Raw genomic sequence first — 22,550 nt, forward strand, 5'->3', positions numbered from 1 at the left:
ATTTAAATAAAAGCCCCAGATATGATCAAATTTATTCTTAGGAGAAAATGCAGGCAGAAACCCAGAGGTTCACCTCCTCTGGGGCACCTGGCACTGGCCACTGTCGGCAGACAGGATACTGGGCTGGATGGACCTTTGGTCTGACCCAGTATGGCCGTTCTCATGTTCTTAGCAGAGTGGCGGCTATCCTATTATTGCATAGAGTGTAACAGATATGATTACCTGCCCTGTGGGTGGGTGGAGTATGTGCGCACCTGGTGCAAGGAGCTCCTGACCCTCCAAGACTGAGTTCAGGCTTTGGAGGCCAGGCTGGCTGAATTGGAGGAGCTAAGGGAAGCAGAGAGATTTGTTGATGAGGCTTTCCAGGACACTGTAGTACTGTCCCATCCGCAGTCTGACAGCTTCAGCACTGTTAAGGGGTATGAAAAGCTCAGGGGAAGACAGCAGTCAATGGAAGCAGAGGGAAATCATCCCACAGTTGGGACCCTCCTTCCAAAGGATGTTATGGTATCCTCTTGCACTGAGGATACCTCTCTGGGGGAGGGAACACCAGTTGTTAGAAAGAGGCAGGTGTTAGTGGTGGGTGATTCAATCATTAGAAACATAGATCGTTGGCTTTGTGATGACTGGGAAAACTGTATGGTGACTTGCCTGCCTGGTGTGAAGGTTGTGGATCTCTCGAGGCATCTAGATAGACTTATGTGTAGTGCTGGGGATGAGCCAGTGGTCGTGGTACATGTGGATACCAATGATGTAGGGAGGGGTAGGAGAGATGTTCTGGAGGCCAAATTTAGGCTCCTAGGAAAGAGATTGAAATCCAGGACCTCTACAGTGGCATTCTCAGAAATGCTGCCTGTTGCATATGCAGGGCCAGGTAGGCAGGCAGAACTTCAGAGTTTCAATGCGTGGATGAGACAATGGTTTAGGGAGGAGGAGTTTAGTTTTATTAGGGACTGGGGACACTTTTGGGATAAGGGGAGCCTATACAGGAAGGATGGGCTCCACCTGAACCACGGTGTATCCAGACTGCTGATACTAAACATTAAAAAGATCATAGACAAGTTTTTAAACTAAGAGATGGCGGAAAGCCGATTGGTGTGGAGGAGCATATGAAGGAGACTTCTCCTAGGGGAGAGTCCATCGATAGAGATTCTCTAGGTTTTATTCAGAAAGAGAGGAGGGGAGATGATATAATATGTGCCAGATCGGATAAGAAACACTCACATATAAAAGAATCTCATACGTCAGGGAAGGGCACACAAGAAGAGGCAATTTCTTAAAGTGCTTCTACAGAAATGCTAGGAGTCTAACTAATAAGATGTGTGAACTAGAGTAGCTCATATTAAACGAGGAGATTAGCATAATAGGCATCACAGAAACATGGTGAAATGAGGACGATCAGTGGGACACAATCATACTGAGATATAAAATATATCTGAAGGACAGAATAGGCCATGCGAGTGGTGGAGGGGCACTGTATGTGAAAAATAATGTAGAATCAAATGAAGTAAAAATGTTAAATGAATCAAAATGTTCCATAGAATCACTATGGATAATAATTTCATTCCCTAGTAAGAATATAACAGTAGGGATATATTATCAACCACCTGACCAGGACAGTGATAGTGACATTGCAACGCTAAGGGAGATTAGAGAAGCTATCAAAATAAAAAACTCAGTAATAATAGGGGATTTCAATTATCCTCATACTGACTGGGTGCATGTCACCTCAGGATGAGATGCAGAGATGAAATTTCTCGATGCCTTAAATGACTGCTTCTTGGAGCAGCTAGTACAGGAACCCCTCAGGGGAGAAGCAATTCTCGATTTAGTACTGAGTGGTGCACAGGATCTGGTCCAGGAGGTAACTATTACAGGACCACTGGGGAATAGTGATCATAATATAATAACACTCCTGTGATGGGAAGAACACCTCAGCAGTCCAACACTCTGGCATTTAATTTCAAAAAGGGGAATTACTCAAAAATGAGGTTAGTCAAACAGAAATTAAATGGTACAGTGCCTAGTGTAAAATCTCTGCAAGCTACATGGAAACTTTTCAAGAACATCATAACAGAGGCCCAACTTAAATGCATAACCCAAATTAAAAAAACATAGTAAGAGACCTAAAAAAGAGCCACCACGGCTTAACAACCATGTGAAAGAAGCAATGAGAGATAAAAAAGTCATCTTTTAAAAAGTGGAAGTCCAGTCCTAGGCTACGTCTACACGTGCAGCCAACATCGAAATAGTCTATTTCGATGAATAACGTCTACACGTCCTCCAGGGCCAGCAACGTCGATGTTCAACTTCGACGTTGCTCAGCCCAACATCGAAATAGGCGCAGCGAGGGAACGTCTACACGTCAAAGTAGCACACATCGAAATAGGGATGCCAGGCACAGCTGCAGACAGGGTCACAGGGCGGACTCAACAGCCAGCCGCTCCCTTAAAGGGCCCCTCCCAGACACAGTTGCACTAAACAACACAAGATACACAGAGCTGACAACTGGTTGCAGACCCTGTGCCTGCAGCATAGATCCCCAGCTGCCGCAGAAGCAGCCAGAAGCCCTGGGCTAAGGGCTGCTGCCCACGGTGACCATAGAGCCCCGCAGGGGCTGGAGAGAGAGCATCTCTCAACCCCCCAGCTGATGGCCGCCATGGAGGACCCAGCAATTTCGACGTTGCGGGACGCGGATCGTCTACACGGTCCCTACTTCGACGTTGAACGTCGAAGTAGGGCGCTATTCCTATCTCCTCATGAGGTTAGCGACTTCGACGTCTCGCTGCCTAACGTCGAAGTTAACTTCGAAATAGCGCCCGACTCGTGTAGACGCGACGGGCGCTATTTCGAAGTTGGTGCCGCTACTTCGAAGTAGCGTGCACGTGTAGACGCAGCTCTAGTGAGGTACATAGGAAGGAGGATAAACACTGCCAACTGAAATAGTAACAGAGAGATAGCCATGGTAGTCTATATACTATCAAAACAAAAAAGCAGTCCAGCAGCACTTTTAAAGACTAACAAAATAATTTATTAGGTGATGAGCTTTATTAGGTATGTCCCACAACAGCTCATCACCTACTGAATTATTTTGTTAGTCTTTAAAGTGCTACTGGACTGCTTTTTTGTTTTGACTGCCAAATTAAGTGTAAAAATGTAATAAGAAAAGCCAAAAAAGATTTTGGGGAACAGCTAGCCAAAAACTCAAACCAGTAATACCAAAATGTTTTTTAAGTATATAGAAGCAGGAAGCCTGCTAAACAACCAGTGAGGGCCCTAAACAATTGAGATACAAAAGGAGCAATCAAGGATGATAAAGGCATTGTGGAGACACTAAATGATTTCTTTGCTTCAGTCTTCACAGCTGAGGATGTTAGAGAGATTCCCAAACCTGCACCGTCCTTTGTGGGTGATGAATCTGAGGAACTGTCCCAGACTGAAGTGTCATTTAGAGGAGTTTTGGAACAAACGGAAAAACTTAACAGTAACAAATCACCAGGACAAGATGCATTCACCCAAGGGTTCTGAGAAAAAGCTCAGATGTGAAATTGTGGAATTATTAACTGTCATGTGTAAACTATCCTTTAAATCATATTCTATACCAAAGGACTGGAAGACAGCTAACATAACACCAATAGTTAAAAAGGGCTTGAGAGGTGACCCTGGCAATTACAAACTGGTAAGTCTAATGTCAGTACCAGGCAAATTAGTTGAAACAATAGTAAAGAATAAAATTGTCAGACACATAGAAGAACATAATTTGTTGGGCAAAAGTCAACGTGGTTTCTGTAAAGGAAAATCATGTCTTACTAATCTATTAGAATTTTTTGAAGAGGTTAACAAACATGCAGACAAGGGGGATCCATTAGATATATTATATGTAGATTTCCAGAAAGCCTTTGACAAAGTCCTTCACCAACGGCTCTTATGTAAATTAGGTTGTCATACGATAAGAGGAAAGATCCTTTCATGGATTGAGAACTGGTTAAAAGACAGGAAACAAAGAGTAGGAATAAATGGTAAATTTTCTGTATGGAGAAAGGTAACAAGTGTTGTTCCCCAAGGGTGAGTCCTAGGGCCAATCCTATTCAATTTATTCATAAATGATCTCGAGAAAGGGGTAAGTAGTGAGGCGGTAAAGTTTGCAGACGATACTAAACTGTTCAAAATAGTCAAGATGAAAGCAGACTGTGAAGAACTTCAGAAAGATCTCACCAAACTGAGTGATTGGGAACAAAATGGCAAATGAAATTTAACGTGGATAAGTGTAAAGTAATGCACACTGGAGAAAACAACCCCAAGTATACATACAATATAATGGGGGCTAATTTAGCTACAACTAATCAGAAAAGAGATGCCCTGAAAACATCCATGCAGTGTGCAGCAGCAGTCAAAAAAGCAAACAGGATGTTAGGAATTATTTAAAAAGGGATAGAAAATAAAACAAAGAATATTTTACTGCCCCTTTATAAAACTATGGTATGCCCACATCTTGAATACTGCATACAGATGTGGTCTCCTCACCTCAGAAAAGATATTTTTGGCATTAGAAAAGGTTCAGAAATGGGCAACTAAAACGATTAGGGTTTTGGAATGGGTCCCATATGAGGAGAGGTTAAAGAGACCAGGACTTTTCATTTTAGAAAAGAGGAGACGGGGTGGGGGGTATGATAGAGGTATATAAAATCACGAGTGGTGTGGAGAGGGTGAATAAAAAAAAGTTATTTACTTATTCCCATAATATAAGAACTCATCATCATTATCATCATCAGTCCCTTGACCGAGGTCATTGGGGCGCCTTCATGACAACATTCTTTATAGTGTCTCTCCATCTTTGGTGGTCATATGCCAATTCTTGAGTTGCAGCAAAGCTCATCCCTGTCCATTCTTTAATATTGTCTATCCATTGCTTTTCCTGTCTGCCATGTCTCCTTTGGCTGTTGACTGTACCTTGCAGTATGGTCTTAGACAGGCCTGATGATCTCGTTACGTGTCCATACCATCTTAATTTGCTCTTTTTCACTCTGGATAGTAGGTTGTACTGAGGTCCTATTGCTGAGTTGATGATGTTTCTGACCTCTTCATTACTCATATGTGCCATGTAGGGGATGTTAAGAAGCTTGCGATATAGCCTCATTTCAAGGGCTTTGATCTTACGCTCTAGTTCTGCTGTCAGAGTCCAGGTCTCACAAGCATATAAAAAGATGGAGTGTACAACAGCTTGCATGAGCCTTACTTTTGACTTTAGAGATATGTTTTTGTCTTTCCATATTGGTTTTAATTTTGTCACTGCTGCGGTTGTTATTGCTATTCTGGTGAGTAGTTCTGGGTTTGTACCTGCATCAGAGATGATCGACCCTAAGTATTTAAATTGTTTTACTTCTTCCAATTCTGTTGTTTTATGGGTATTTGTGCAGATACGTCCTTAGGATTGTTGGTCATGAGTTTTGTCTTTTCTGCGTTTATTTCCATGCCATATTTTGTTGAAGTTTTATGTAGGTATTTAACAAGGCTATCTAATTCTTTTTCACTCCCTGCCAGTCCAACGTCATCTGCGAAGCATAAGTTGGTTATAGATTGACCACCAATGCTTATGGTTCCAGTGTGGTCATCTAGACCATCTATCATGATACGTTCCAGAAAGATGTTGAAAAGGGTAGGAGATGGTATGCAGCCCTATCGTACTCCTACAATGCTACGGAACCAGGCACCAATGGTACCACTGAATAGTACTGCACTACCGGCCTTTTCATATAAATTTTTAATTGTGTCAATGATTTTGCTGGTGATGTTAAATTGCTTCATTGTTGCCCACAGTGCTGCGTGCCAAACTCTGTCAAAGGCCTTTTTAAAATCAATAAAAACGTAGTACAGGTCTTGATGATGTAAATTATATTTCTGACAGAGTACAGATAAGTTGAAAATCTGTTCAGTGGTACTCCTGCCTGATCGAAAACTGGCTTGTTCTTCGGAAATAATCTTCTCAGCCTGAGGTGTTAGTCTGTTCAATATGATTTTCAGCATCACCTTACTAGGGTGGCTAATTAAGCTGATGGTCCTGTAATTTTCACATAACTGTAGGTTTTCTTTTTTAGGAAGCATTATAATTAGTGACTGAGTCCAAGTTGTTGGCCATTCTCCACTCTGCCATATTTTGTTACAAATCATCATGACCGTTTCTACACAGGCCACTTCCTTCGGAAGTGTTATCCTAATACATGGAGTGAAAGATGTTAATGAGGCACGGATGCAAATTCCCCATGCCTCATTAGCATAATGTCATATGATTTGGAGTCTGGAAGACCATTCTTCCGGACTCCAAAATGCTGTGTAGAAGCACAGCCCCGGGGTGGCTTCCGGAAGGAAGTCCTTCTTCCAGAGGCCCCTTTTTCCCGAAAATTTTTGGGAAGAAGGGGCCTCCAGAAGGAGAAATTAATGGGTAGCAGGTTTAAAACTAATAAAAGAAAGTTATTTTTCACACAGCGCAGAGTCAACCTGTGGAACTGCTTGCCAGAGGAGGCTGTGAAGGCTAGGACCATAAGAGAGTTCAAAGAAGAGCTAGATAAATGCATGGAGGTTAGGTCCATAAAAGGCTATTAGCCGGGGGTAGGAATGGTGTCCCTGGCCTCTGTTTGTCAGAGGCTGGCAATGGATGTCAGGAGACAAGTCGCTTGATCATTGTCTTCAGTCCACCCCCTCTGGGGCGCCTGGCACTGGCCACTGTTGGCAGATGGGATGCTGGACTAGATGGACCTTTGGTCTAACCCAGTAATGGCCATTCTTATGTTATTATAATGCCCCAGGTCCTTTTCTGCAGAACTACTGCTTAGCCAGTTGGTCTCCAATCTGTAGCACTGTTTGAGATCCTTAAGTCCTAAGTGCAGAACTCTGCACTTCTTCTTGTTAAACCTCATCAGATTTCTCTTGGCCCTGTCCTCCACTTTGTACAGGTCTCTATGGACCCTACCCCTACCCTCCAATGTATCTACTTCTCCCTCTAGCCTAGTGTCACCCATGAACTTGCTGAGGGTGCAATCAATTCCCTTGTCCAGGTCGTTAATGAAAATGTTGAACAAAACCAGCCCCAGGACAGACTGTTTAGAGACTCTGCTTGACACGGATCGTCAACCAGATGTTGAGCTGTTGATCATAACCCATTGAGCCCAAAGATCTAACCAGCTTTCTATCCTCCTTATGGTCCATTTATCCAATCCACACTTCTTTAACTTGCAGGCAAGAATACTGTGAGAGACTGTACCAAAAGCTTTGCTAGAGTTTAGGTATCAAATCCATCACCTTTCCCATAGCCAGAGAGCCAGTTACTTCATCACAGAAGGCAATCAGGTTGGTTAGGAATGATTTGCCTTTGGTGAATCCATGTTAACTATTCCTGATCACTTTCATCTCTTACAAGAGCTTCAAAATGAATTCCTTGAGGATCCCCTCCACGATTTTTCCCAGGACTTAAGGTGAGGCTGACAAGTCTGTAGTTCCCCAGATTCTTCTTCTTCCTTTTTTTAAAAATGGACACTATATTTGCCTTTTTCCAGACATCCAGAATCTCCCCTGACTGCCAGGAGTTTTCAAAGAATATAGCCAATGGCTCTGCAGTCACTTCAGCCCACTCCCTCAGAACCGTGGATGCATTAGATCTGGCTCCATGGATTTGTGTATGTCCAGCTTTTCTAAATAGTTCTTCACCTGTTCTTTCCCCACTGAGGGCTACCTACCTCCTCCATGCCTTTGCTTTCCTTCAGGTAGTTTTGGAGCAATCAGGCTGATCATTAGTACTTCTCTTACCAGTCATCAGTAGAAACTATGATTATTCATTTTCCAAGATATTTGCTAATTAAGTTGTCACCTCAACTCTGTCCACAGGGTACACTGGAAAGTGAGGATCTGTCCTTTAGGCTTCAGGGCTTATCTACTGTACAACTGAAACCACAACCAAGCCATGTTGTTCTCTGAGGCTGTGTCTACACTACAAAAATAACTTCGAAGTACAACTGCGAAGTAAGCAACTTCGAAGTAGAGTGTCTGCACACACCCTACTGGGTGCGTCTACATTAGCTGGCTACTTCGAAGTAGCCGGCACAATGTCAAAATAGCATGCGTCGCGTCTATACATGCCGTGTGCTATTTCAACGTTGATTGGTTGGCATCTGGCAGCAGAAACACTAAAATACCGTGAAGTTGCTTTTGTGTCAGGTCTGTCCTGATCAGTAGCAGGAAGTACTAAAGATCCCTACCTATTTTAGGCCACAGAAGTTCAGATAAGACACCCAATGGATGCTGATAGAAGAGTATAACAATTCTCTATTGTATGTGTAGCATAAAACTTGCCAGTGAAATCTTGCTTGAACCCATGCACTCTTTTGACGGTGAATGACTTAGTAGAAGAATTTTTATTTCCTCATCCCCTTCTGTGTCCTTGAAACACTGCCAAAACTGTGTTAAAGATTTTGTTTACTCCCCCCAGGAAAGCTGATAAATAGACCTCCCACATTAACTCAGTGACATGGTGGTTAGCTTTAGTTTTTGTCCTACCAAGAAGCTAGATTATGAAATGTATTACGTATAGCAATTGGATGTTGTAGTATTGGAATATTTATTATCAACCTAATGAAATGCTGAGAATTAAATCATCTTGGTGTGATGTACCCCTCTCACATGGTTTACTAATATGTGCTTCCACGGTAGCTTTACCAGCATACCAGGTGGAAAAATAATACTTCTCTAGATCTGCTCAAAATGCTCCTCCTAATGCACCCCAGTATGCCGTTAGCTTTCTTGGCTACAGGGGCACACTGTTTACTCATATCCAGCCTTTCATCCACGATAACCCCTAGGTCCCTTTCCATCATACTGCTACTGAGCCAGTCGGTCCCCAGCCTGACCCTTCCCCCCATCTCTGCCTGTGACCCTTTGCTTGTGAATATAATATGCATAACTCATATTTTGTTTCCAGATTTTTATTTATTTTACAGTCTTATATAGCTACACTGGATGTCTTGCGTTTCTCTAACTTGCTAAATCTTAGTAGATTTTATGTAGATATTAGTTTTCTCCAACTTAAATAAATTGGATTTAAAATAGTCATAGGTCTTGAAAAAAGAGAGTGGGGTCTCATTAACATCCTTGTATGAGAACTCTGCCAGCTCGTGCAAAATTGCAACTGTTACCATCCTCAGACACAGTGACCAGCCTATGCATGTCTATCAGAGTTTGCACTCTGAAATCCATAGGATATGTGCCCCATAATCATTCCAGAGGATTTTTAAAATCTCACCCTTAGGTTCCTAAACTCAGATTTAGGTACTTATCATTAGGATTCTTATTTTGAACATTTGCCCCAGGAATACGGAAAGCTCCCAATATATTTGCTAGCCCCATGAAAAGGTCCATAAGTTTTCATTATTGATACTGAGCAGTGTTGTACTTAAGTGACACATTTTATGCCTCTAAGAAGTTTTTAACAGAAATACAACTTTAGCCACTGATACATCAAACATTTATGCCCATGCCTAACTTTAAGCACATGAATCTTTCTGGTGAAGTAAATAGGTTTCGTTATGGGAGTCACCTACTTCATTTGGTGTTTGTGAGGTCAGGTCCTTATCAGTCAATAACTTGTGTGCTGCTCAGAGCAGTTTTACAACATTCAGGTTTCCTATCAGATGTGGCATTTTACATTTCAACCTATTTACATTACTAATTAAAAAAGAAAATCAAAGCATTGAAATCCAGTCAGTCAGCCTGATTTAAATGCTCCAGCCAGCTGACATGGAGTTTCCGCAGACATCAAGAGGAGAACAGTTGTTGATTTCCAGCAGCCACAGTACTGTAGTATTGCACTGGTGAAATATACTTCAGGGTAATAGCATAAAGAACAATAAATTAAGGCTCAAGAAAATGCATAGGGAAAGGAGCGGCGCCCTTGAAAGCCACCTGGATTAGCTAGCAAAGCTCTCTTGGCAGGTACAGTACAATATAAAAATGTATGATTGTTTCCTTTCCAGTCCTCATCTGTTACAAGAGAAGCTGTAGAGAAGGAAGGAAGGAAGGGAGGAGTTGACTAATGGTTACTTATCAGATTAAGATAGGAGACACACCTTACTTTCCATGGAAATCCTGCCTCTCTTCATTGGGACTGGATCTCAGGGTTCTCTTTGTAACAGTGACTTTCATATATGGCACCTTTTATCTACAAATCTCACAAAACTCACCACACCGCTGGAGTTTAGGGTTATTGTTTCAGTTTTGCGGATTAAGAAACTGAGGCACTTAAGTTAAATGGCTTTGGCCATGCAGCAAGTCAAAATAACCAAGATCTCTCTGATCACCCAGTCCTCTGTATTCTCAGCTTTTAAACCATAACATACATAAAATACCCAAGGAGCTGAATTTTTGTGTTTCATAGTTTTGTTACTCTGAACAGAACACAATTAAATATACAAAATATAGCTGCCAGTTAACTTGCTGCTAGTTGCATGTGTAAAGTGAACCAAGCCAAAATGACTGATGTAGTAAAAGGCTCAAGTGGGCTCAGTCCGAAATAAGTAACAGAAAAGGATCTGAAAAGTCACTGCTGGCACATAGCCACAGCAAAAGCAAAGAGAGCAGTTTGTGCTCTTATAGGAGCTGATCCGAACCTTTAATCCTGGACTCCAAAACTCTGGCAATGTTTTCAAGATTGACTTGCCCACCTTTTATTGCTAAATACAAGCAACTGAAAAGGCAGAATTGGAAAAAAGAGAAAATACAGGTCTAACTTACATAAATTGCACAGGGTGGTTAAAAAATGCAAAAGGAATCTTGACTTGGAGGGTGTGTGCAAAAGATTAGTAAAACCTGGAATGAAAAGAGGGTGAAACAAAGCAGAAGCTAAAGGTAAGTGGGAACAAAAAAAGGCGTTGATTCAAAGTAAATCTACTGCTTTTGCTTTACCCAAAGTAAAGGTGACATGTTTAAAATATTAAGGCTTATAATATCCTCAAGAGATTTTATCTTTCAGACTGCCACTGTATCCTATTATACCAGAAAATCACGTCTACAAATAAAACAGGTCCTTCCAGCGTTCACCACAATGATGAAAAACGCTATACTGCAGTGTATGGAGTTCTTTCTCCAAAACTGGTAGCCAGCTATTTTAAACAATCTGAAAATGCTACTTAAGTACAACTTGCACATCAACCACCGTATCCAAGACAGGGATATAGGAATGTGTCAGAACTGCATATTTGAATACTCTTGGATTGCAGTTCCTATTCTATACCATTATGGATTCAAACAGCATCATTTAAACACACAGATTTCTACAGATTTTGAGGAGTAAGGGGACTTCCAAATTGCCCCAGCACTTCAAAGTACCAGCGGGTGAGCCCTGGCTAGACCTGTGCCAGTACTTCAAAGTTTAAAACTTCAGAGTTGCCGCAGGGGTGGGGGGTATGGCAGGGAATTTGCTTAATGAAGTGCTGCCTATGCACGGCAGCACTTCATTAGTAAACTCCCAGCACCCTAATTACCATCCTTCCTTCGAAGGAAGGTGGTAGTGTAGACAAGCCCCCTATGTGTGTAGGTGCTCCTTGAGTTGTGTCAACAGAAGGCCACCTTCTGCCGACAAAACTCTCTAGTGTAGGCACAGCCTTGAAATTCCTCCTCTGTGGGAACTGTATGGATCGTGGGAGAAATATTTAGGACCTGTTTATTTTCTTATCCAAGCTGTGGGTAGTTAATGCTCCCTAGACCTGGCTAGAGTCAGGCTATGTCTACACTAGAAGTATTTGTCAACAGAAGTTACTGTCGATAGGGAAATCTCCACAGAACCTCTCTCAACAGATTGCATCTGCACACAACTTGCTCTTTCGACAGAGAACTGCCAGACCCCATGGCCTTCTGGTGCCAGAAAGCAGAATGGCAGCTCTGCACAGAGGGCTGCCCAGCAACCAGAAGTCCTCTCGGTCAACAGAAGTGTCTACACTGCACTTTTGTCAACAAAACTCTCTAGTGTAGACACAGCCATAAAGCATTCTGTTGCCAGAGTCTCAACAGAGCTCTGCATTTGTCTCTATAGTGTTATCCTTGGAACATTTGAAGAATAACACTTCTGTCAACAGCAGTGCAGTGTGGACACTTCAGTCGACAGAGAGGGCTTCAGGTTCAATGGACAGCACTGTTTGCAGAGTTCTGGTCAGCCATTCTGTCGAGAGAGGGCAGGGAGGCTGGCTGCTCTCTGTCGACAGAATGGATCGCTCCATCCATCTGCTTTTGTGTGTCGATGCATTCTGTTGACAGAGGTTTTGTCAACACAGCTCTGTCGATAAATGCTTCTAGCACAGGCATAGCCCAAAAGAAAATGAATGAGGCTGGGAACTAGGTTGTCTTATTTCCTGTTCTACAATGCAATTCCCTTACTTTATAATGTAAACTACAATTCCTCTAGAACCCCACCTCCCCGGCAGAACGGAGGAAATGAATTAAATAAGCAACTGAATAATAAATAAATCCCTTTTTTCTTGCCTTCAGAGCTTTTACTAGAACTGAAACACAGTGTAATCCATCAGAAGCAACTATGCCCAGGACAGGGGAATCACTTACTGGAGGCTTTCTGTTCAGAGTGGAGCAGTACTTAAGAAAGCCTGGAATCTCTCCCAGAGGTTTCACTGGAAGTCATGCAGCATATATGAAGATTTTTTTATTGTTTAACCCGTGGGAGGAATACTGTCAATCATTTCAAGTGCTGTGTGCAGAGGGAAATTCCTGAGTAGCACAGAGTGTGAGTCAAACCACGTGCTCTGGAAAGGTGAGGTGGCATTTCCCCTTTGTCAAAGTTTGACTCAGACTCACAATTTATCAGACCACTCTGTTTTATTAGCAAAGCCGCTCTGCTAATACATTTAGAAGTGAGCCCCCCGAGTGGGGCTTGTGTCTCTTAATTTATACAGTTTTTTGGAGAACAAGTTACAGACAAAAGAAGAAAAAGATTTTAGTCACCACCCTTCGAGATCCCTGAGACCAGTCATGTATCTTCAATTACCTGCCATCCTTAACAATCTCCTATAACAGCTTCCAGTTAACTTAACTAATTGCCCTTCACACCTTCCATTCTGATGCCTGCTTCTTAGACGTGCTGGCTCCATCTTAATTGCTTCTCTATTCAAAAGCTAACTGTCCCTACGTGTGCTCCCTCAGATACTTTGTAACATGTTTTGACATGCCCTCTCATATACAATGTATCCAGCATGTCCCCTTATACAACGTTATACTTATACAATGTTATACTTCCACAATCCCCCCTTTTGATCAAGGCTACGCCCATGACCAACGACTTACTGGATTCCATACATCAATCGTTCTTTTTCATTACTTTCACTGGTGACATTTAACAACATTAGATTAGCACTCTGGTTAGGGGTTTCCTGATGGATGGTGTGTCTTGTGCAGTTTTGGATACAACAAGAAATCAATTGAAAACACACAAAGATTATTAGAATTCCAAATAGGATAGTCAGGATTCCTTGAAACAACCAGTTTCCCAGACTAGAGAAATTGAATAAATTACTTATCCATTTCCACAAGGAACTTGGTTCTTCGTGGGGAAGGTAAGCATTTTCCCCACAAACCCAATGATGTCCCATTAAAGCTGGGAAGGGTTGACTGCAACCCTTTGACATGTAAGAATTTACGAAGGAGGAATAGTATCCCCCAAAGGGCACAGGATGATTTTCACTGGGAGAAGAGGTAGCATTTACATGACATTTGTAGATGGTGCTGTTTTTCTCAGGGAGGCTGCAGGGGGAGCAAGAGATTGAATCTCTGGTTTGATCCCAGGTTGAGAGGAAGTTTATCTTTCCATACCCGGTTCGCCATTCTCCAACCTTGTTTGAATAGTCCCATACACCATGGGACACGATGTATTGGAGACAGCTGCTCCTCCCTAGATTCAGCCCTGTCCCATTACACACCCAGCACCAGTGGCCCTTTCCTTTCACCACACTTATAAGTTTAGGAACATATGTTTTTCCCAGCCCCCAAGAGTCATTTTCCTTCCATGTCCTTTTAAGTGGATAGGGTTCTCCAGCAAGCTCTGAGGAATTCAAAGGGATTGCCATGGTGGGGATACTAGCTTGTGAGTGAGCTGGGATGTGGCTGCAGACCCAGCAATTAGAAATATTCAGGATCTGGGCTATCTGCACCTGTTGTTGGATGAAAGAATTGTCACTGTCACTCTGGATTCCCCAGACCCTCAGGACACAGTAGCTGAGGATTAAGCTTCTCCAAGGACACATGTTGGAAGCAGGACCCTTTCTGGTTCCGACAACCCCTTTCGAGGGAACCGCAGTCACGGTTTTACGTCCACCAGGCAGCAGGCGCTAGGCTCACTACTGCTTCTTGTTTGTTGGGTCCTGCTGTCTGCTTACCCTCTGCTTCTGGCAACCCTTACGAGAGCGCAGATTGTAAGGTATTGCAGGCTGTTCCTCTTTGTCTTCTGGGGTTGAAGCTGATTCTGCGTGGTCTTGCAGAGGTGCTTGGTCCCCTGGAGGTGGTGCTGGCTTACACTGTGAGGCGTGGATCCATGCAGCGATGCCGGATAATTTCACTGCTGTCTGGGTGGTGAGCAGTACCTGGTATGGACCCTTCCACCGGGGTTCCAAGGCGTGCTTCCGAAGGTGGTGCCGCAGACAGACCCAATCACCAGGCTCAAGAGCATGACAGGCAGCAGAGGTGGGTTCCGTCGGCCAAGCTGCTCACACCTGCGAATGGAAGGAGCTCACAGCTTGCATTAACCCTTTGCAGTACTGGAGGAGCAGGCTGTGAGTTAGGTTTAGGTCTGGGACTGGGGTAATAGTAGCCATTGTTCGCATAGGGCGTCCCATGATGATTTCAAATGGACTCAATTTGTGTCTCTGGGATGGGGATGACCGAATTTCCATAAGGGCCAGTGGTAAAGCAGCTGGCCAGTTTAACCCTGTGGAACTACAGATTTTTGCCAGCTTATTTTTAAGCACACCATTTCGCCTTTCAACTGCCCCTGCACTCTGTGGACGGTAAGGGCAGTGCAACAGGTGGGTGACATGTAATACCTGGTTTAGATGTTGAACAATTTTTCCAGTAAAATGTGTTCCCCGGTCACTAGACAAAGTGGCAGGAATTCCCTTGGTAGGGATAATGTGGTTTAACAGACATTTTGCAACAGACAATGAATCAGCTTTGCGACAGGGAAAGGCTTCAATCCAACCTGAAAATAGACATATTATAACTAAAATGAATTCATATTTCTGACACTTTGGCATTTGTACAAAATCAAGTTGCCAGTGTAGGAAAGGTGCTTGAGGCAAACCCCGGAACCCTTGTGTTACTTTTACAGATTTGCCTACATTGTGGCTTTGACAAGTAACACAAGCGGCACAGTGGCGGGTTGCAAAGGAGCTGAAATGGGGAGCCCACCACCCCGCCTTACTCATAGCAGAGACCATCCCCTCCTTGCCAACATGCGAAACACCACGTAGCAGGGCGGCTAGAGACGGGTAGAGTGAGAGGGGGGCTACAAAGGTACCGGTGGGCGATCGCCAAAGGGAATCAGAATGCAAAGAGCAACCCAAAGCACTCCAGGAGTCTTTCTCTGTTTCTGGGGCAGAATCCTGGAGCTGAGCGAGATGAGACAGGGATGGTGGCGTTACAGAGACAGAGAGGGGACCAAGAAACGCTTCTGGTGAAGGTTTTATAGTGGCGGCATGTTTTGCAGCAGCATCAGCAAGTGCATTACCTTTTGTCACCTCGGTGTCTGCCGCTGAGTGGCTAGTACACTTAACAATTGCCAAGGCAGACGATAGTAAAACTGCATACAGGAGGGCGGCAACGTAGGGGCCATTCTTGATAGGGGTACTAGTAGAGGTAAGAAAACCTCGAGCCTGCCAGAGAGTGCCAAAGTCGTGCACAACCCCAAAGGCATACCGAGAATCAGTAAAAATAGTGGCAGAGAGCCCCTCGGCTAGAAAGCAGGCACGGGTTAGGGCAATCAGTTCAGCCACCTGGGCAGAGGTCACAGAGGGTAAAGGCGCAGCTTCTGTGGTTTCAGAGAGAGAGACCACAGTGTACCCTGCAAGAAGGTGGCCTTGGTCATTTCTATAACAGGACCCATCAGTGAATAATACTAAGTCAGAGTTAGGGAGAGGTACATCTGAAAGGTTGGGGTGCGGGACAGTGATAGCAGAGACAGTTGCAAGGCAGTCATGGGGTTCACCATCACTAGGTAAAGGAAGGAGGGTAGCAGGGTTTAACCGGGAGCAGCGCTTAATAGTGATATGTGAGGCTGAAAGCAGCAAAAGTTCATACCTAGTGAGGCAAGCAGAGGAGAGGTGAGCAGTGTTGCGTTGCAGAAAGAGAGTTTCCACAGAATGGGGAACCATGAGAGTGAGAGGAGAGCGGAGGACAAGGGACTCAGACATCTCGACCAGGCGCGCTGCAGCAGCTACAGCGCTTAGGCAAGGGGGTAAACCCTGGGCTACAGGGTCCAAGCTTGCAGAAAAATAAGCCACCGGGCGATTTCTGTCACCGTGCTCCTAAGTAAGAACCCCAAGGGCACAAGCAGATTGTTCGTGACAGAAAAGGGTAAAAGGTTTGTCATAGTTAGGTAACCCTAAGGCAGGGGCAGAGGCTAAATTCTGCTTAAGGGAGATGAAAGCAGCATTTGCTTCAAGTGGCCATGGCATGGGGTTAGGTACAGAGGATCGAGTGAGTTCTTGGAGTGGTTTAGCCAGAGAAGCATATTGGGGAATCCATTGCCTACAGAACCCTGTCATGCCTAAGAATTTTCTGACCTGGCGTGGAGAGCAAGGCTGGGGAAAGCTAAGGATGGCTTGTACGCGGGCTGGAGAGAGTGTACGGGAGCCCTGGGAGAGAAGGAAGCCTAGGTATGTGACAGAGGTTTGGCAGAGCTGCAATTTTGTGCGAGAAGCCTTATGACCCTTGTACGCTAAAGCTGTGAGAAGTGTTAGTGAATCAGTTTCTGAGGCAGACAGAGAGGGGGAGCACAGGAGTAAGTCATCCACATATTGGATCAGTGTGGATCCTGATGGGAAAACCAGATCAGCAAGATCCCTGGCTAGGGCTTGAGAAAAATAGGATGGACTCTCTGTATACCCCTGGGGAAGGGTACTCCATGTATATTGCTGACCCTTGCAGGAGAAGGCAAAGAGATACTGGGATTCAGAGTGAACTGGGACAGAGAAGAAAGCGGAGCACAAATCTACAACAGTAAAGTGGGTTGCATTTGGAGGAATAGACGCTAGTATTGTAGCGGGGTTAGGAACCACTGGAAAAGAATTTATGACAATACGGTTAATAGCTCGAAGGTCTTGAACAAATCGCCACAATTTGCCATCAGCCTTTTGAACTGGGAGGATAGGGGTGTTACAGGGGCTGGAACAAGGGACAATAATTCCTTGTTCTTTTAAGGCAGATATAACTGGAGCAATCCCAGCCTCTGCCTCAGGATTCAAAGGATACTGAGACAGGCGAGGCAGAGGTTTGGAATTGTCTACAGTAATCCGAACTGGGTCAGTATTTAATCGGCCCACTTCAGATGGGTGAGATGGCCATAGGGAGGAAGGAACCTGAGAGATTAGGTGCTCTAGGGACGGAGTTAAAGGACAGCAAGGCACCGGAGTGGAGAGGGAAGTTTCAGACAGCAGGGAGGCTACAGAATCACATAAGCAAGACTGAGGGATTTGCAGATAGACACCATCTGGGGAGCAGTAAATAGAACAGCCAAGTTTGCATAGCAAGTCCCGTCCCAGAAGGTTTGCAGGGGTGGAATCAGAGAGGAGGAATGCATGTTCCTCAGAGAGGGGACCGACCTGAATAGACAAAGGTTTTGAGAGGGGAAAAGAGGTAGGGATCCCTGTAATGCCAACAGCAGACACAGATTTTCCAGATCGGGGAACCACAGGCAAGTCAGTGGTGCAGATTGTAGAAAGAGAAGCTCCAGTATCAACAAGGAAAGCGAGAGAGAATCATTTACAGTCAGGACACATTCTCCAGTAGGGGACAGAGGTAATAAGGGAGCTAAAACTTTCTGAGGTTCCCCAGCATCCCGTCATTGTTGGGGTGAAAAATAGGGTTGGGGATCAGCTGGAGGAACCAGCGGGGGGTTCACTTGATTTCCCATACAATTATTAGGTCGTCTTGGACACTCTCCTTTCCAGTGTCCAGGCTGTTTACAGTAGTTACAAACCCCAGTTAATCCAGCCCCCCGCCCCCTTCCGCAACCCCATCCCTGTCCCCGGTGTGGTCTGCTTAGCCCTGAATAATGCTGTATCTGCAGAGCCATTAACTTTTGGGAGGACTGTTCCTCCTTTCCTTTTAAAGTGCGGTGGCAATGCTCTGCTACTGCCAGCAATTTGTCCATGGTTTCAGTCTCCCATCCCACACTTATTCGTTTTAACATGCTGCCTGTGGCAGGGAGAAGACCATCAACAAATGCATGTGCCAAGGCCCCCTGCCCATTTACAACAGGCTCTTGTATTCCTGAATGTTGTAGGAAAATATCAGTTAGCTGGGACCTATAGTTGCCTGGGCTTTCTCCTTGCCCTTGCTTACAGCAACGTATTGCTGTCCAGTTTGTTTTAGGAGACCACACTTTGGGAATGGCTTGATGCAGGCGCTTCCAAAGAGCCATACACCGGTCTCTGTACACCGAATCTGGGCCAGTACTTTTTATGGTTGAGTGGCGTGCCTCAGCTGGCCAGTCTGCGGCAGCCAACCATTTTTCATAATAACTGGCAGGAGCTAACAATTTGCACAGTTGGAGGAGATCTGTCTCAGAGGGTTCATAGGTTTCACAGATTAACAGAAACTCCTCAGCAAATTTGATAGAGTTTTCCTGTGGTTTGGGAAAACCTTTAACTATAGATAAAAGTTCCGTACGAGTCCAGGGCTTATAATCCCATATGGACTCACTTTCTCCCATCTTAAGGACTCGTAAGGGTGCCACAACAGTTTGATCAGAGTCTCTCATTAACCTCCCAGGTTCTCTTTTCCAAGAAGAGATGTCAAGAGAATCTTTGCAGTCTGCTTTGGATTTCTTCTTCGTAATATTTTGCAGAGCTGCGAGGCCAATGAGGGTATCTTCTTCACTTTCATTATCTGTAGTCACTGAAGATTTTTCTTTTTCTGATTTCTTATTTGCGCAGGAGTATGGTGGGGGTCGGGTTTGATCCAGATCATTGCACAGGACTGGGCAAAGGGGAGCGCTCGGACTAGTGGTGGGAGAGACTGCATCCAATTGAACTTTTAGTTTTTTTGCTAGAATTTTTAAAAGCGGTGAGTTTTGACTCAGTCCATCTATGATTTGCCTCTTCCCAGCACTGCATGAAGCAGTCTACTTCTCCTCTCTCCAATTTGGTTTTTGGGAGGACGAGTTTGCTTTTTAAAGCGTCCACTCGATCCTTGTCCCAAGAACCTAACAGTGGCCACTGTAATTTGGGGTTCTCTAGAGCTAATTTGGACCATTTTTCAAGAAACCTACAAGAGTCCGGACCCCTCCTAAAATACATAAAATAAGCCGGAGTTCCCTTAGGGAACTGTTCTACCTTAGACTTCTGATTACCCATCCAGGAGGACTTCACACAGCACTCACACAAGAAGGAAATTCGGGCTCGGCAGAGCGGTACCCGGTGCAACACACAGAAAGGAGCCCACAGGCTACTGCCTCAACTGCCCTTGCTTTCACACCAGGGGTTATACCCAAGGCGTGGTGCAGCTGCAGCTGTGCAGATTCCACTTATTCAGACCGTGGGGACGGGGACCCCTTGGTCAACCAGTCTCCGGACAGAGATGGCTCCCAGATTCACACACACACCACAGGGAAGACGGATAGACACAAAGACAAGACAGTCCTCAAACCGGTTAAAGCACAAAAATAATAATTACCTGAGACGTCTGATTCCAGAAGCTGGATCCAAAGACCCCTACCCGAACAGAGTGGGAACCAACAAGTTCAATGGCGTAGACTGCGCTGCTGCTGTGTACCTTTCTGTCTTGTGGAGGATCACTTGGACTAAGCGTCCAGGCGCCGGCTGCCACGATCGTCCTGCAAGGCAGTCAGGGATCACACAGCCTCAGTGAAGCCGCTTGCCATCTCGGTGGAACCTCCAAATTGTCAAAGTTTGACTCAGACTCACAATTTATCAGACCACTCTGTTTTATTAGCAAAGCCGCTCTGCTAATACATTTAGAAGTGAGCCCCCCGAGTGGGGCTTGTGTCTCTTAATTTATACAGTTTTTTGGAGAACAAGTTACAGACAAAAGAAGAAAAAGATTTTAGTCACCACCCTTCGAGATCCCTGAGACCAGTCATGTATCTTCAATTACCTGCCACCCTTAACAATCTCCTATAACAGCTTCCAGTTAACTTAACTAATTGCCCTTCACACCTTCCATTCTGATGCCTGCTTCTTAGACGTGCTGGCTCCATCTTAATTGCTTCTCCGTTCAAAAGCTAACTGTCCCTACGTGTGCTCCCTCAGATACTTTGTAACATGTTTTGGCATGCCCTCTCATATACAATGTATCCAGCATGTCCCCTTATACAACGTTATACTTATACAATGTTATACTTCCACACCTTTTGTAAAGTTCTTCCCAGGTCGCTCTTGGGACTTCCCTTGTCACTGGGCCACACAGGCGGTCACAGATTTCTCCCATACACAGACTTGTAGCGGAGATGTTCCTCCAGACACTGGATCACGGTGTCATCAACGCTGGGGTCAAACTTGTTGGCAAGCAGATGGTGCTGTTGGAGCATCCAGTGGAGGTCCCCGGCCCCATACACACAGACTGCCCGCCGGTGGGTCCCCGTGCAGGGAGGGTAGGGCGCCCCTTTGCCGACATCTCCCTCCAGGTATTCCCATTTCACCAGCCTGGCCAGAGCGTTGACATCAGAGACCTCGTACTTGTCGTTGTGAGGGACAGCCCCCGGCATGCTGGGCATCCGGTGCAGCGTGGCCCAGACGTGCTCATCTGGGCTGTAGGTATCTTTGGACCACTCCAGGAGCCGCTGCGCCCTGGGGTTCTCAAAGAGGGCTCGAACGAAGGCCCTGGTGACCACAATGTAGGCGCTGCCCGTGAACATGGCGTAGCCGTGGGGCGGGGGCCCCTTCTCCGTGTCGCTCCGGACCACGGAGTCCCCCACGTGGTGCCGGTACTTCCAGCGCCCGCTCTTGAAGGCCGAGGGCCTTTCCGACTCCATGTTGTTTCTCCCGTTGAGGACTTTCAGGCTCCGCACGATCTCGGCGTTGGTCTTGATGGGGAAATCGGCCCCGCAGGTGTTGAGCAGGTAGCGCCAGGGCACGGGGCTCCGCAGCAGCTCCTCCATGCAGTTGAGGTCCGCCTGCACCCGCGACCAGGAGGCGTACACCACTCGCTCCCGCTTGGCGGCCACGAAGACGTTGGCGAAGCAGGCGGCGACGCCGCGCACGGCCGCCAGGAAGTCCGCGGGGGACTTGAGGTCCACGTGGACGCAGTAGAGGTTCTGGGGCGCGTAGATGGCCCTCAAGAGCCGCTCGAACATCTCGATGTTCTCGTGCACCACCATGGAGTAGGCGACGGGGAACTCCTGCTCCTCCCTGCTCAGCGGGAACTCCAGGAACCGCCGCTCCGCTTTGAAGAGGGCGCAGTCCCGGGTCAGGTTGAGGTAATGCTGCGGGGAGCGCGGCTCCGGCCTGGCTGGCCTGTCCAGCCGGCGCAGCAGGGCCTCCCGCACGGCTCCCGCCTCCCCCGCGGTGATCCCGGCGCAGCTGAGCCGGCCGCCGGGGGAGAGGTGCAGCAGCCGGTAGAGCTGGTCCTTGCACGCCTCGCTCTGGTCCTGCAGGCTGCTTCGCCCCGGGTCGCTGAAGCTGCATTCCCGGGAGGAGTATTTCAGCACCGCGGTGGCAAAGAGCATCAGAGCCCCCGCCAAGAGCAGGCGCTGGCAGCGGCACAGACGCTTCCTCTCCCAAAACATCCTGCGGGGGGAGGGGGGGGCGCAAGAGGGAGCCTCGCAACTGTCTCCAAGTTCCCCCAGGGGCCAACCCACCTCCTGAAGCGCCCCCCGGATCAGCAGGGTCCAGGAACGCCCCGCGCCGCCCGCCGGGCAGTGGCTCCGGGTGAGTTTCTCCCGGACAGCAGGTGCGTGGAAGCCGCGAATCCTCGCCTTGCTATTTCCTTCTCTGCAATGTTACCTGGTACCTGTTGGGACAGTCTTACTCACCGGGCTGGCTTCCCCGCACGGCGCCTCGCGCGAGAGCACGCACACAGAGAGAGGGACAGACACACAGACTCGCAGAGGAAGACAGACACACACACACACACACACACAGACATACAAACAAGCACAGAGAGACAGACAGACACACACACACAGACACATAGACACACGCAGACACACACAGAGACAGACACACACACAAAGACACACACAGACATACAAACAAGCACAGACAGACAGACAGACACACAGACATACAAACAAGCACAGACAGAAACATACACAGACAGACAGACACACAGAG

General features: G+C 46.0%; 1 protein-coding gene across 1 annotated transcript; it reads right to left on the reverse strand.

The window, feature by feature from the left end:
- Positions 1-8,963: 8,963 nt before the first annotated feature.
- GCNT3 (glucosaminyl (N-acetyl) transferase 3, mucin type) lies at positions 8,964-22,182 on the reverse strand. Its single transcript, XM_075007043.1, has 2 exons — positions 20,627-22,182; positions 8,964-15,238 (listed from the first exon to the last, which is right to left on the reverse strand). Exon 1 carries the CDS (start codon positions 22,001-22,003, stop codon positions 20,690-20,692), a length of 1,314 nt encoding a protein of 437 aa, XP_074863144.1. The 5' UTR covers positions 22,004-22,182; the 3' UTR covers positions 8,964-15,238; positions 20,627-20,689.
- Positions 22,183-22,550: the final 368 nt, after the last annotated feature.

The sequence above is a fragment of the Carettochelys insculpta genome, chromosome 12 (assembly GCF_033958435.1).
Source record: "Carettochelys insculpta isolate YL-2023 chromosome 12, ASM3395843v1, whole genome shotgun sequence".
In the NCBI taxonomy this organism is placed as follows: domain Eukaryota; kingdom Metazoa; phylum Chordata; order Testudines; family Carettochelyidae; genus Carettochelys; species Carettochelys insculpta.

Excerpts from the sequence above, each read along its gene's own strand:
- GCNT3 (XM_075007043.1), bottom strand. The coding sequence starts at position 22,003 with ATGTTTTGGGAGAGGAAGCGTCTGTGCCGCTGCCAGCGCCTGCTCTTG.